The 14,428-nt window shown below is 45.3% G+C and overlaps 2 protein-coding genes across 2 annotated transcripts in view; one reads left to right on the top strand and one right to left on the bottom strand.

Moving 5' to 3' along the window:
- The window catches only part of sucla2 (succinate-CoA ligase ADP-forming subunit beta), a 43,602-nt gene extending 40,013 nt beyond the window's left edge, over positions 1-3,589 (top strand). The window contains exons 10-11 of the mRNA XM_083639355.1: positions 445-533; positions 3,000-3,589. Of these exons, the coding sequence (XP_083495481.1) occupies positions 445-533; positions 3,000-3,074 (164 nt within the window). The 3' untranslated portion in view covers positions 3,075-3,589. The remainder of the gene's footprint in view (positions 1-444; positions 534-2,999) is intronic.
- A 1,058-nt stretch (positions 3,590-4,647) lies between these two features.
- iqcb1 (IQ motif containing B1) overlaps positions 4,648-14,428 on the bottom strand; it is a gene marked incomplete at both ends in the record, with an annotated part of 53,137 nt that continues 43,356 nt past the window's right edge. Inside the window, one exon of the mRNA XM_083638312.1 lies at positions 4,648-4,916. Within this exon, the coding sequence (XP_083494438.1) occupies positions 4,648-4,916 (269 nt within the window). The remainder of the gene's footprint in view (positions 4,917-14,428) is intronic.

Here is a 14,428-nt window from a genome sequence, read left to right as displayed (position 1 = left end):
AGACAGCCTCAAACACCAGGTGATTGACAGCTCTATAATTCACATAATAGTAGTGGATGGAAACGCGCTGTCTGTCCACTACAACTTGTATCTTATAGTGACCGATTTAGTGAATGAAATTAACCGTTGAGAATTCAGACTCTAGTAGAAAATGGCGGCTATACTATATTATATATATATTATGTGTTTATAGTATATTATATATATATTATGTGTTTATACTATATTATATATATATTATGTGTTTATACTATATTATATATATATATTATGTGTACATCATGAGCAGAGTGTGTTGTGACGCTGTGTGTGTTTATACTATATAGTGCAGTATGTGTACATCATGAGCAGAGTGTGTTGTGACGCTGTGTGTGTGTGTGTGTGTGTGTCTGTGTGTGTCTGTGTCTGTGTGTGTGTGTGTGTGTGTGTCTGTGTGTGTTTCAGGGACCAGGGTGGACGACGCCAAAGCTCTGATCGCTGCCAGTCCACTCAAGATCCTGGCCTGTGACGACCTGGACGAGGCCGCCAAAATGGTACACACACACACACACACACACACACACACACACACACCCACTTACACGCACACGCACATGCACACACAGACACACACACACGCACACACACACACACACACACACACACGCCTAAACCCACATTAACACACTAAACACACTGAGACACACACACAGGCAATCGTACTCTGCCATGGAACGAAAGCAATCTTTGCCAGTGAGAAAGCGCCCTTACTGACTCTCTCTCTCTCTCTCTCACACTGAGTCCCTGACATGTACAGTCCATCACTGACCTGTCTCTCTCTCTCTCACACTGAGTCCCTGACATGTACAGTCCATCACTGACCTGTCTCTCTCTCTCTCTCTCACACTGAGTCCCTGACATGTACAGTCCATCACTGACCTGTCTCTCTCTCTCTCTCTCACACTGAGTCCCTGACATGTACAGTCCATCACTGACCTGTCTCTCTCTCTCTCTCACACTGAGTCCCTGACATGTACAGTCCATCACTGACCTGTCTCTCTCTCTCTCACACTGAGTCCCTGACATGTACAGTCCAGCACTGACCTGTCTCTCTCTCTCTCTCACACTGAGTCCCTGACATGTACAGTCCATCACTGACCTGTCTCTCTCTCACACTGAGTCCCTGACATGTACAGTCCAGCACTGACCTGTCTCTCTCTCTCTCTCACACTGAGTCCCTGACATGTACAGTCCATCACTGACCTGTCTCTCTCTCTCTCACACTGAGTCCCTGACATGTACAGTCCAGCACTGACCTGTCTCTCTCTCACACTGAGTCCCTGACATGTACAGTCCAGCACTGTCCTGTCTCTCTCTCTCTCTCACACTGAGTCCCTGACATGTACAGTCCATCACTGACTCTCTCTCTCTCTCACACTGAGTCCCTGACATGTACAGTCCATAACTGACTCTCTCTCTCTCTCACACTGAGTCCCTGACATGTACAGTCCATCACTGACTCTCTCTCTCTCTCACACTGAGTCCCTGACATGTACAGTCCATCACTGTCTCTCTCTCTCTCTCACACTGAGTCCCTGACATGTACAGTCCATCACTGACTCTCTCTCTCTCTCACACTGAGTCCCTGACATGTACAGTCCATCACTGACTCTCTCTCTCTCTCACACTGAGTCCCTGACATGTACAGTCCATCACTGACTCTCTCTCTCTCTCACACTGAGTCCCTGACATGTACAGTCCATCACTGACTCTCTCTCTCACACTGAGTCCCTGACATGTACAGTCCATCACTGACTCTCTCTCTCTCTCACACTGAGTCCCTGACATGTACAGTCCATCACTGACTCTCTCTCTCTCTCACACTGAGTCCCTGACATGTACAGTCCATCACTGACTCTCTCTCTCTCTCTCACACTGAGTCCCTGACATGTACAGTCCATCACTGACTCTCTCTCTCTCTCACACTGAGTCCCTGACATGTACAGTCCATCACTGACTCTCTCTCTCTCTCACACTGAGTCCCTGACATGTACAGTCCATCACTGACTCTCTCTCTCACACTGAGTCCCTGACATGTACAGTCCATCACTGACTCTCTCTCTCTCTCACACTGAGTCCCTGACATGTACAGTCCATCACTGACTCTCTCTCTCTCTCACACTGAGTCCCTGACATGTACAGTCCATCACTGACCTGTCTCTCTCTCTCTCACACTGAGTCCCTGACATGTACAGTCCATCACTGACCTGTCTCTCTCTCTCTCTCACACTGAGTCCCTGACATGTACAGTCCATCACTGACCTGTCTCTCTCTCTCTCACACTGAGTCCCTGACATGTACAGTCCATCACTGACTCTCTCTCTCTCTCTCTCACACTGAGTCCCTGACATGTACAGTCCATCACTGACCTGTCTCTCTCTCTCTCTCACACTGAGTCCCTGACATGTACAGTCCATCACTGACCTGTCTCTCTCTCTCTCACACTGAGTCCCTGACATGTACAGTCCATCACTGACTCTCTCTCTCTCTCTCTCACACTGAGTCCCTGACATGTACAGTCCATCACTGACCTGTCTCTCTCTCTCTCTCACACTGAGTCCCTGACATGTACAGTCCATCACTGACCTGTCTCTCTCTCTCTCACACTGAGTCCCTGACATGTACAGTCCAGCACTGACCTGTCTCTCTCTCTCTCTCACACTGAGTCCCTGACATGTACAGTCCATCACTGACCTGTCTCTCTCTCTCTCACACTGAGTCCCTGACATGTACAGTCCATCACTGACCTGTCTCTCTCTCTCACTCACACTGAGTCCCCTGACATGTACAGTCCAGCACTGACCTGTCTCTCTCTGTCTCTCTCTGTCTCTCTCTCTCTCTCTCTCTCTCTCTCTCTCTCTCTCTCTCTCTCTCTCTCTCTCTCTCTCTCTCTCTCTCTTCTCTCTCTCTCTCTCTCTCTCTCTCTCTCTCTCTCTCTCTCTCTCTCTCTCTCTCTCTAGGTTGTAAAGCTTTCAGAAATCGTCTCTCTGGCGAAGGAAGCTCAAGTGGACATCACCTTCCAGCTGCCCATCTAAGCCACCATTTCCGCCCCAAACAGACAGTAACAGACAGTAACAGGCTTCTGGAAACGGAGAGAAAAGGACCTCCGAGATGTTAGCTTTCCCCTCCCTCCTCTCTCTGTGGCCTGGTGGCATGACTGTATAGTGGCGGGCAGATTCACACACACACACACACACACACACACACACACACACACACACACTCCAGCAGTTGAAGCCAGCCGAGGTTGGCGGCCTTTCGCTCTCTCGCTCTCTCGCCCCTCTCGCTCCCCCACACACCCCCCACGCCCCTCTCACTCCCCCACACCCCTCACTCCCCCACACCCCTCTCACTCCCCCACACCCCTCTCGCTCCCCCACACACCCCTCACTCCCCCACACCCCTCACTCCCCCACACCCCTCTCGCTCCCCCACACCCCTCTCGTGCTCTCGCTCCCCCACACACCCCTCGCTCCCCCACACCCCTCTCGCTCCCCCACACACCCCTCGCTCCCCCACACCCCTCTCGCTCCCCCACACACCCCTCGCTCCCCCACACCCCTCTCGCTCCCCCACACCCCTCTCGCTCCCCCGCTCCCCCACGCCTCTCTCGCTCCCCCACGCCTCTCTCGCTCCCCCACGCCTCTCTCGCTCCCCCACACCCCTCTCGCTCCCCCACGAGCGGATATAAATTTGACACTCCCGTTTGCTCCAGACGATCCTGATCTCTCAATCTCTCACTCCTGATTATCTAACAAGCCGCTGCAGTGTCAGTCTCACTGCAGTTTGGGAGAAGTCTTGTTATCTTTGGACTCTGCTGCTCAACTGAAGCGTAATTACATGTTGTTAGCTAAAGGAGGCAGAGTGTAGCCATGTTCGGAAGGGATTGTAAAGGGCCGTGTTCACAGGAAGCGCTTCTTTTGAGCTGCCAGCGCCTTTCTGCCAATTCCTCCTGGATGCTAACGACACGCTCGGGAGCGCTCCTCTTCCCAGCAACTCAGCCCATTCTCATGCGCTCTCTGCGACTGGTGTTTTTGGGGAGCGGAGCGCTCTGGGCGTCTCGGAGCAGAGAAAAGTTCAACTTTTTGCAAGAGGCGCGGCTGCTCGTCAACAGCCCTTTTTTCCCCACAGCAACAAATAAGCGCTCCATGTGTGTCTGCACTCCGACCTGAGTGAAGCGCTTCCTGTGCACACTAGGTGCTCTACTGTATGTTCATTTCCTGCTGTAACTGTCTACTGTCAAAGCTTCATGGAAGACGAAGGGGTTTTCTGCATCGGCTGCCTGTTGCTAATCTGCTGCTAATCTCTCAGTTCCTGTCAGCAGAACCCCCCCCCCCCCCCCCCCCCCAGCCCTCAGAACACAGATAAGCATTGTGAGTTGTAAGTCATTTATTATGTCTTGTAAATAACTAAAAGCGATGTTCTCACGCTGTAAAGATATTGATGCTTCTCTCGAGGAGTACTGCAAACAAAAACAACAGATATAATAAATACGGAGAACACCAGAGTTCCTGTGCTTTGTTTTCCGTGTCCTTTCCTTTTGTCCCCACACACGTCTCTCACACTCGACACTGTTGTCAGTAAGGGAATGGGTCATTTAGAAGCAGAGTGGTCGCTGCTCCTGTCAAATTGAGTCAGGTTAGCTCCGCCTCCCAGGAACAGTCCTCCAAGCTCCGCCTCCAGCTCATCCAGGGGTGTGTGGCCTGGACAGGAAGTGATGTCGTAGGCGCTGGTCTCTCCCAGCGTCCTCCACCAGGGCAGCCGGCCGGCCCGCAGCATTGCATTGTGGGTCTGGCGGGCACGGGCGGCGCCCGGCGCCGAGGAGCTGAGGAACGACTCGGCATCTGTCACCGTGGCAACGGAGAGGGAGGGGGCATCTGTGTGTGGGGGTGGGGGGGGGGAAGTAATAAAAACAAATAGTTTCAGTAAAAGAACAATAAGCTTTTAAATCTATGGTCTGAGACAGTGGGCCTCCCCTCACCTCATGATTATTTGATCCCATTGCCATTCAACAATTGAGCCAAGATAGCCTTTATTATTATTATACTATATATTATATATATATTATATATATATTATATATTATATATATTATATATATAATATATATTCTATATTATATAGGCATTGCTGCTGACATACTTAAGACGACACCAAATACCTAACAAAGCTCTGTCCTGTTATTTAGGTTTCTGACTCTGGCTAAGCCCCCGTTCACACAGGACGCTCAACCTAAGCTGTCCCTTAGTGGGGAAAGCAGTAGAATTCCCCCAAATGACATATCTGAACTTTAACCAAATCACACACATTTAGGCTATTCTATGTGACCTCCTCCCCCCCCCCCCCGCCTGCTATTCACTGAGCCTCCCCTGAAACAGTTTGGAGCCGCTCTGGGGAGGCCTGCCTCCCACTTTGAAAACCCTTGGTCTATTTTTTCCTATTTTTGGTCCTATAATGCACAATCAAGTGATATAGACATTTTTATCATTATGTATGCTGCAATGAATGTATAAATTGTTACATTTAGTTTTAGTTTATTTAGTTAATTTTGAACATGTTGTTAAAAAAAGACAAATAAAAACATGTACATTCAAGAAACAAAACAAACAAAATCAAATGATCAAGCATATCTTTCAAGAAAGAAAAATACAGTACATAATTCAAATGAAGATTTCCATGTTCAAAAAGGAGTAGGAAGAAGTTCAAAAACTTATCTAGTCCTACCCCCTTTTTCTATTATTATTATTATTTTTTTTTAATTATTTTTTAATTTATTTTATTAATCTTAAGTAATATAGTGTAGTTTAGTAAATAATATATAATACAATAACATAAATATTAATTATATAGCTATGTATATGTGCATACATACCTGTACACATACATATAAGTACACACAAATATACATACATTTCAGCTGTCCCTTACCAGAGTCGATGGTTGACATGCCAAACAAGTCAAGCCAATCAATAACCCATTCAATGCAAACATAATGTATAACCCCGAGACCAATACAGTCAGGTCAACAACAAGCAAATCACCTCGAGTCCTTCTCATATCCATTAAGTACACCAATTTTAAAAAGTCTTTTGAATTTCATGATTGTCTCACATGTTTTCATCTCTTCACTGCAGCTGTTCCACAGATTCACTCCTTTAGTTGTGATGCAGTGATGTTTAGCGTTAGTACGCACAATTGGTTTTTTAAAGATAGACGTTCCTCTTAGGTCATATTTACTTTCTCTCAGTTGGAACAACCCCTGGATACCGGCAGGTAACTGATTTTTGTTTACTTTGTACATGATTTGAGCTATTCAACCAGGCCATAAACACAAAAGAAAAAAAGTGGAAATTGAATTTCACAAATGTATTCAAATCAATTGAAAATTAAGTCTTGGGATGATCACCTGATCATGGGGGAAAAAGAAATATAACTTGCACACATCGAAAACTATTTAACTTTTTCACAAAGAAGTCCTTAATTTTTTTACCCAACAAATTATTAGTCTCCAAAAGGATACTGCAGATTTACGCGGGACACTCATTTGAACCCTTTCTCCTGTGAATCATTCCAGAGATATTCAATGTAACATCCAGAGTTTATTTTTGATATCAAATATATCGCCCATAGGACAAAGAAATGTTGTACATTTTAAAGTAAAATGCATGAATCTGGTGCACTCAGAGCAAAATTAAAGGGGCTAGTAGATCTATGAAGAACTACACACATCACATTAATATCCTCTTCACTAGGCTGTGGCTTTACAATGATGAAATAAATATGAGTGATTTGAGTTGAGGTCAAGTACAGATTCATTTGATTCAGAAACACAACAAATTGAGAAATTGCATTGAATAATGTTGAATACAATGAAATATAGATATCTACGACACATAATATATATTCGATTAGATTTTGTTTAAATCCTTTACATCTAGATTTTTTTTTTTATCCCCCATCTGGCCACAAGGGGGTGCACGTGCATCTGGTGCACCAACGTAAAATCGCCAGTGATATCGCCGACTCCGGTTCGCCGGTTTAAATACAACTGCTGCGGGGGCGAGACGTGCTATGTCATGGTGTCTGTCCTCTACAGTGAAGTCTCTGCACCAGAGGTGGAAAGTACTTAAGTACAAGTAGTACTTGAGTAGGTTTTTTTTTGAGGATTCGTACTTTTTAAGTATTTTTATAATGCTATACTTTTACTCTTACTTGAGTCATTTTAATAATATATATATATTCTACTTGGGCATTTGGATAGTGTAGCGGTAGATTCCCTGCCTATCAACACAAGGGTCGCCCCCGTGTTCCCTCCAGCTTGGGCATCCATACAGGGACGATTGGCTGTGTCTGCGGGTGGGAGGCCGCAGGCACATTAAGGGTATGTGTCCTGGTCGCTGTCCTAGCACCTCCTCTGGACAGTCGGGGCACCTGTTCTGGGAGGAAGCAAACTGGTGGGAATAGCGTGATCCTCCCACGTGCTACGTCCTGCCGGTGAAGCTCCCCGCTGTCAGGTGAAAAGAAGCGGCTGGCAACTGCGCATGTCTCGGAGGAAGCATGGTGCTAGTCTACGGCTACGTTCACACACAGCACCCAAGCCTTGCCTTTACCCACGCTTTTAAATAGGCGTCCTTTTTAATCAATGAGGCTGTGTACACAGGGCGCCTCAACGTGAACCTTGCGTGTACCCACGCCTCGCCTGACCTGCGCCGATTTTATTGTTTAGGCGTGAGTTCTATTTTCAAGCCGACAAGGTGCGTGAAGGCTAGGGTGACCAGACGTCCCCGATTTTCGGGGACAGTCCCCGATTTCGGTGCTCTGTCCCCGGCTGGAGCTGTCCCCGAAAATGTCCCCGATTTTGGCCACAGTCAAATAATAATACTGTCAAGAAACTCGATAACAGAGCATTTGCGGCACCACAAAAGCCTGTCATTGTGCACGTTGTGCAAAGTGCTGCCTGTGTGTGACAGAGTAGATCTGAACAGAGTAGATGTTCTCCCTCTGCCCGTGCCGTGGTTTTCCCAGGACCCAGCCGCCCGCAACTGCAGCCCCAGAGGTGGCGAACGAGAGGCGGAGTCTGCTTGCTGCTTTTGCTACCGTCCTTGTTTACCGGACCCCATTCAGCGGGTTATCCATCCCAGTTGTTTTGAATAATTAAAAGTACAGTAAAACTACCTGGTAAGTAATTGCAGTAACTAACTCAAAACGTTTTTGCAGAGAAGTCAGTAACGTTTTCATGTACACCAAACTCCAAACACCAAAAAATGACAATTTTTAACATGATTGGCGATGGATCATTGTTATCTAGTCATTAGCCTATTGTTCCCTAAATAGGCCTTCAGCCATCAAAACTTTGATAACCCCTGGTTTAAATTAACACAATAGGTCATATTTATCTCTAGATTACAATTTTAATCATTAAAATTGCCTTAAAGCAGCTACGAGCAACTTTTTCGATTGTTATTAAACAGTATAAATTTAATATCAATGCATCACATCTTACCTCTAATAGTCGACGATACCAACGCAGAGTAGTCTCGCTTGAACCCCGAGTGAATCGGCCAGTTAGTGTGTCTGTAGCCAGGGCAGATCAGGAATTGAAATGAAACGGTTTGCAGCAGCCACTTCGGCCATAACCACAAAATAACTTACAAAAAACCTGTTAGAATATAACGAGAGATGTTCCCGCGAGTATGCGTGGCGTTCACATTGTTTATGTTATGTTGCTAGGCAGCGCAAACGGCGTAAAAAGGCAGCTGCGTTTCACTTCCTGGTTTCACTTCCGCGTTTCACTTCCGGGTTACCCGGTCCGGTCGCTCTAGAGAGCCCCCTATTGGCGCGAGTTTAGACAGACTATAGACTTAATAATCACCTAAGGGAGCAATCTCAGATACACACGGCTTTGGTCTCGTCGACTATTAGAGGTAAGATGTGATGCATTGATATTAAATTTATACTGTTTAATAACAATCGAAAAAGTTGCTCGTAGCTGCTTTAAAGTTTTAGTATTAACATGATTTTATTTTTTATTTTGTCAGCATTTAATATTAAATTAGCAGTTGATATGGTCATGTGGCCATTGAATACTTGAAACTGGTGAGCGACACCCTAAACTCAAGGAAAGTGTTTACTGAGGTAATAAATCACTACTGTAATGTTTTTGTTTTGTGTAAATAAATTATCCGCCAGTTGGTGAGGTCAAAGAGAGAAGTTGTCCCTCTCTATGTTCCTGCCACTCTACACAATACACCAGTAGCCTATTTCCCATGAATTACCTAGGCCGTCTAATTTGTGGTAAATTGTGCCAGATAACTAATAACCATTGTAAACTGCTTCTTTTTCAATTGTTTCAAAATCACAAAGTTCTTCATAGATCTAGCCCAGGGGTGGGCAACTATTTTTCATGGGGGGCCACATGAGAAATCCAGATTGTTGCCGGGGGCCGAACAAATATTGTCATGCCGTAATGGATGGGCAACTTTGATGATAGAGAGGGCCACAAAAAAAGTCCTCGCTACCAGATTTTGCTGAGGGCTGAACGGCGCCAGCGCGAAAAAATTGGGGCATTTGAAGCCAGGTTTAGAGGAATAACTACCGTAAATTCCGGACTATAAGCCGCGGCTTTTTTCCCGTTTTTTGGCCTTTTTTGCCCCCTGCGGCTTATATAACGGTGCGTCTTATCTATGGATTTTTTCCAAAAAAAAAAAAAAATCTCTCTTTTTTAGCACTCTTTCTAACTATAAATCCACTTCTGTTTTAATTTCCTCTCTTGCCCTCTTTTAACAACATAACATAACATAACATAACACAACACAGGTAAGCAGAAAGAAAAAGACGAAGCAATCACGCCATGAATGAGGAAATGACTCACCTGCTGGAGGCTGGAGATACACCGCTTGGGCTAAACTTTTACTCCGTGAAACACTATCGATTAAGTCCGACATCGCTCAGAGGTTTTGAGCAGCTTGAAAACAAGTTTGAAAACGTGCAGAAGTCCATCCACTCACTCACTAAAGAAAATAATGCAACCGTGAAGAGTTTCACTCGTGTCCAGCCATCTGGCCGAGTTAGAGCCGAAGTCCCGAACACAGTGAGAAAACCTCCCGAAGCTGCTGCTGCTGCAGCGGGGTGCATATTGTCCGGCCAGCCGACCGAGAGGCATGCGAGCCGGGCACTATTAAACAGTTGGGGTGTGTGAGGTGGCTGGCTGTGGAGGTGGCGGTTTCTCCTCCTCCTCCTTTCTTCTTTCTTTCCGGCCTGCCACCGAGGGCCATCTTCATCTGCCTACTCCGCTGGCCCGACCGTCAACTCATCCTCCAGGCTGCGGGGAAGAAGCCCCTCACCTGGGAGGGTACGCGCTTTTTCGTCCTCTCCGCGTTGGTGCAACAGAAACGCGCAACATACAACAGCATCATCGAGTCAATGGATATCGCTTTGGCGTACTGTACCCAGCGAGACTCGTCATAACCATTGATGGACAGCGGCGGAACAAGAGCTCAAAGTGAAACTGCCGAATATCTTTTGAGTTGGACTGGTCAATAGTACTGTGAGTAACTAAAATAAAAAAATAAAAAACGGAATTCTCTCTTCTTTAGCACTCTTTCTAACTATAAATCCACTTCTGTTTTAATTTCCTCTCTTGCCCTCTTTTCACCACACCGCGGACACTGTGTGCACTGTAAAAAAAACAAAAAATACCACAATGTGTGATTTTGTCTGGGGATTAGTGACCTGACTTTTGTTTTGTTGAAATGTTAATAAAGTGGAGCTTCCCCAAACAGCCTCTCTTTCCCGACAATCCCCTCTGTGCACGAAGCCTTAAATATGGTAATTAAACATCAAAACACCCGCGGCTTATAGACCGGTGCGGCTTATAGAAGAAAAAAATAGTCACCTTTGAAGGTGCGGCTTATAGACCGGTGCGTCTTATAGTCCGGAATTTACGGTAATTTTAAATTAACAGTTGTGATGTCATTATTCAGTCTTAACCACCAATATTTGATCCTTTTCTCACTCACTCCTATGTCACCACACTCTCCCTGCAGGGCTTGAAATTAACTTTTTTCACCACCTGCCAATATAGCTGCTAGATTTTAAAGTTACCAGCCAATTAGAATTTCCACTATCCGAAATGTTTTTCTTGAAATAAACCAGAATATGAGTGTGTTAATTTAAGCATAAGTATCAGTAAGTGGCCGGGATTCTCAAAGCCTGTGTTGAGGGTCACACGAACATGCACTCTTGAAGCTAAATAAATCCAAAACCAACAAGTTAATTATTTAAATTTCTACCTCAATGTAGAACAGCCATTTCTTACACATGAGATTACTTTTGGCCTTTTAGTCATAAAGATTATTGAAAGATATTCCATATTCCAGACTGAAATGATATAACAGAAGAATATTGGCCAGAATGACATGAACATTTGGACACTTATTCAGCGGGTATCTTGCATGTTGCGTTCAGGTGCACTGTAAAAAAAAAAAAAAAACTTTTTTTGCAATTCCATCGCGGGCCACACAGGGGGCCGTATGTTGCCCATGTGTGCTTTATAGTAACGTTCAGTCATAACTCATTTATAATTAAGCCCATAGTTAATGAACTAATCATGTACAAAACACACACACACACACAGTCACATATTTTATATACTGTATATGTTGTAAGCCTAATTTTTGCCATCACAGCTGCTTTTTACATGTATGGGATAATACAGGCTAATATACAAGGTGTCCCAAGCTCTGAGTCATTATAAACTCAATTAGCTACAGAAGCTAATGTTCACATTCAGTCCTTGTATATTTCTCTCATGTGTTCATCATTCCTTTCCTCCTCTGTGTGTGTGTGTGATTGAGAAATGAGATGCAGGTGGTGTTCATCCTAATTGGCCTGGTCAGGTGTCAGATTGCTGCTGGCTGATTGGCTGGTGGAGAGCATTTAAGCCAGCTGATGCCATCCTGTCGCCCCTTGCTCTCCTCATTCCCAACTATGATGGCTGCTGTGCTGACTGCTGTGTTCTGTCAGGTAGGAACTGTGTGTAGACCTACTTTAGTAGTTCTGCAGAACTTTATTAAGATGTGTCTTTATCTTGGTAGACCTGTGCAGTCTAAACTGTAAATAGTTACCTTCCAGATCTACACTTTTGTACACTGTAAATAACACTTACCCAAGTAGCAGAAAGTAGGGGGAGAAGCCATTTAGTTTTTTGTAACATTTTCTGATGTTTATTTTGTAGGAGCTTATAGGTAAGAGCTGTGTCTCTTATTTAATCCATCATTTTCTTTTCTTCGGTAAATTTAAGGTTGGGGATTAGTTTGATTGGTTAGTTGTGTTGGGGCCATGCTGTGCTCTGAAACTAAACGTGCTACTTGTGAACTTGTGATGGTGGTTTGGCTGAACATCCTTGGGAGTGGGAAGAGTGGGGGCACTTTTGTGTTGCGGTCCGGTTCCCCGAGGCCGGTTCCTAACATAATTGGGTGCTCGTCTGCTTTTCTCATTCGTCAGCACGTCGTGTGTGTGTATATATATATATTTTATGTTTGTCTGGTGGGCAGTCTTTGTGCAGGTGGTAAATGGTGTTAGTCAAGGTGCCTTTGCATGGAGCTGAGGAAGCTCATGGTGGTAAAGCTGGTGGAGAGGTTTGTTGGAGGAGGAGCCGGTCAGAGGGGACCAGTAAGACTGAGGAGGGGCGTGACAAGGCAGGGCCGTCGGTAGCACCGTTTCTCCTCTTTCTGTGTAGACTGCTACCCTACAAGAGTCTCCGTACATAGACTTGCCTGTCACTCTGACTCCCAAGCCGTCTAAATCAGCGATACAGACGTATTTACAAGTGTCACAGAAACATTTCAAAGCCACATATTGAGAAGAAGAGTTCATAGCTTCTCGACATCGGGGTTAGAAAGCTCGTCGCTGCTCAAAAATGCCTCTTTTCATCTGAAGTCTGTGCTGGTGATATTTTTTACCGAGCTTTCGGCCAGAGTGGTGCTGTTGAGCGCTCTGACGGCTGGGAGCTCTAACCTGGAAAAAACATCACCAGCAGACTTCAGATGAAAAGAGGCATTTATGAGCAGCGACGAGCTTTCTAACTCCGACGTCGAGAAGCGATGAACCCTTCTTCTCAATATGTGGCTTTGAATTGTTTCTGTGACACTTGTAAATACGTCTGTATCACTGATTTAGACGGCTTGGGAGTCAGTCACAGGCAAGTCTATGTACGGAGACTCTTGTAGGGTAGCAGTCTACACAGAAAGAGGAGAAACGGTGCTACTGACGGCCCTGCCTTGTCACGCCCCTCCTCAGTCTTACTGGTCCCCTCTGACCGGCTCCTCCTCCAACAAACCTCTCTCTCCACCAGCTTTACCACCATGAGCTTCCTCAGCTCCATGCACACCATTTACCACCTGCACAAAGACTGCCCACCAGACAAACATATAAAATATATATATATATACTCAGACGACGTGCTGACGAACGAGAAAAGCGGACGAGCCCCCAACTATGTTAGGAACGGGCCTCGGAACGGGACCGCAACACAAAAGTGCCCCCACTCTTCCCACTCCCAAGGATGATCAGCCAAACCACCATCACAAGTTCAGTCGCAGGTTTAGTTTCAGAGCACAGCATGGCCCCAACAACAAACTAATCCCCAACCTTAAACTTAAGAAAAGGATGGATTAAATAAAAGACAGCTCTCACCTATAAGCTCCTACAAAATATACATGAGAAAATGTTACAAAAAACTAAAGGGCTTCTCCCTCCTACTTTGGTAAGATGTTAGTGTACAAAAGTGTAGAGCTGGAAGTAGCTATTTCCAGTTTAAACTGCACAGGTCCACCAAGATAACACATCTTCAAGTTCTGAAGAACTAAGTAGGCCTACACAGTTCCTACCTGACAGAACACAGGAAAGAGTCAACAGAGAGCCATCATAGTTAGAGTACAATGAGTGGACTCTTTGTTCAATTACACACTGAGGAAAGGAATGATGTGAACACATGACACAGACTGAACCAAACTTTTATTTCACCAACTTCTTGTGTCTGCACTGTTACATGGGTTTGGGGATGCCATCCCTTGCAGTCATTGCCACCGATGATGGCTGCTCTGCTGACTCTTTGTTCTGTCAGGTAGGCACTGTGTGTAGGCCTACTTTGGTAGTTCTTTAGAACTTTAAGATCTGTCCTTGTCTAGGTAGACTTGTGCAGTCTAAACTGTAAATAGCTACCTTTCAAATCTATACTATGTTACACTAAATAACTCTTACCCAAGTAGTAGGAGGGAGAAGCCCTTTAGTTTTGTAACATTCTCATGTTTATTTTGTAGGAGCTTATAGGTGAGAGCTGTGTCTATTTTTTTTAATCCATCCTTTTCTTAGGTAAGTTTAAGGTTGG

The sequence above is a fragment of the Poromitra crassiceps genome (assembly GCF_964638095.1).
Source record: "Poromitra crassiceps genome assembly, chromosome: 6".
Lineage (NCBI taxonomy): Eukaryota > Metazoa > Chordata > Actinopteri > Beryciformes > Melamphaidae > Poromitra > Poromitra crassiceps.
The sequence above is the reverse complement of the archived record's forward strand: the minus strand, read 5'-3'. Positions and strand labels throughout refer to the sequence as shown.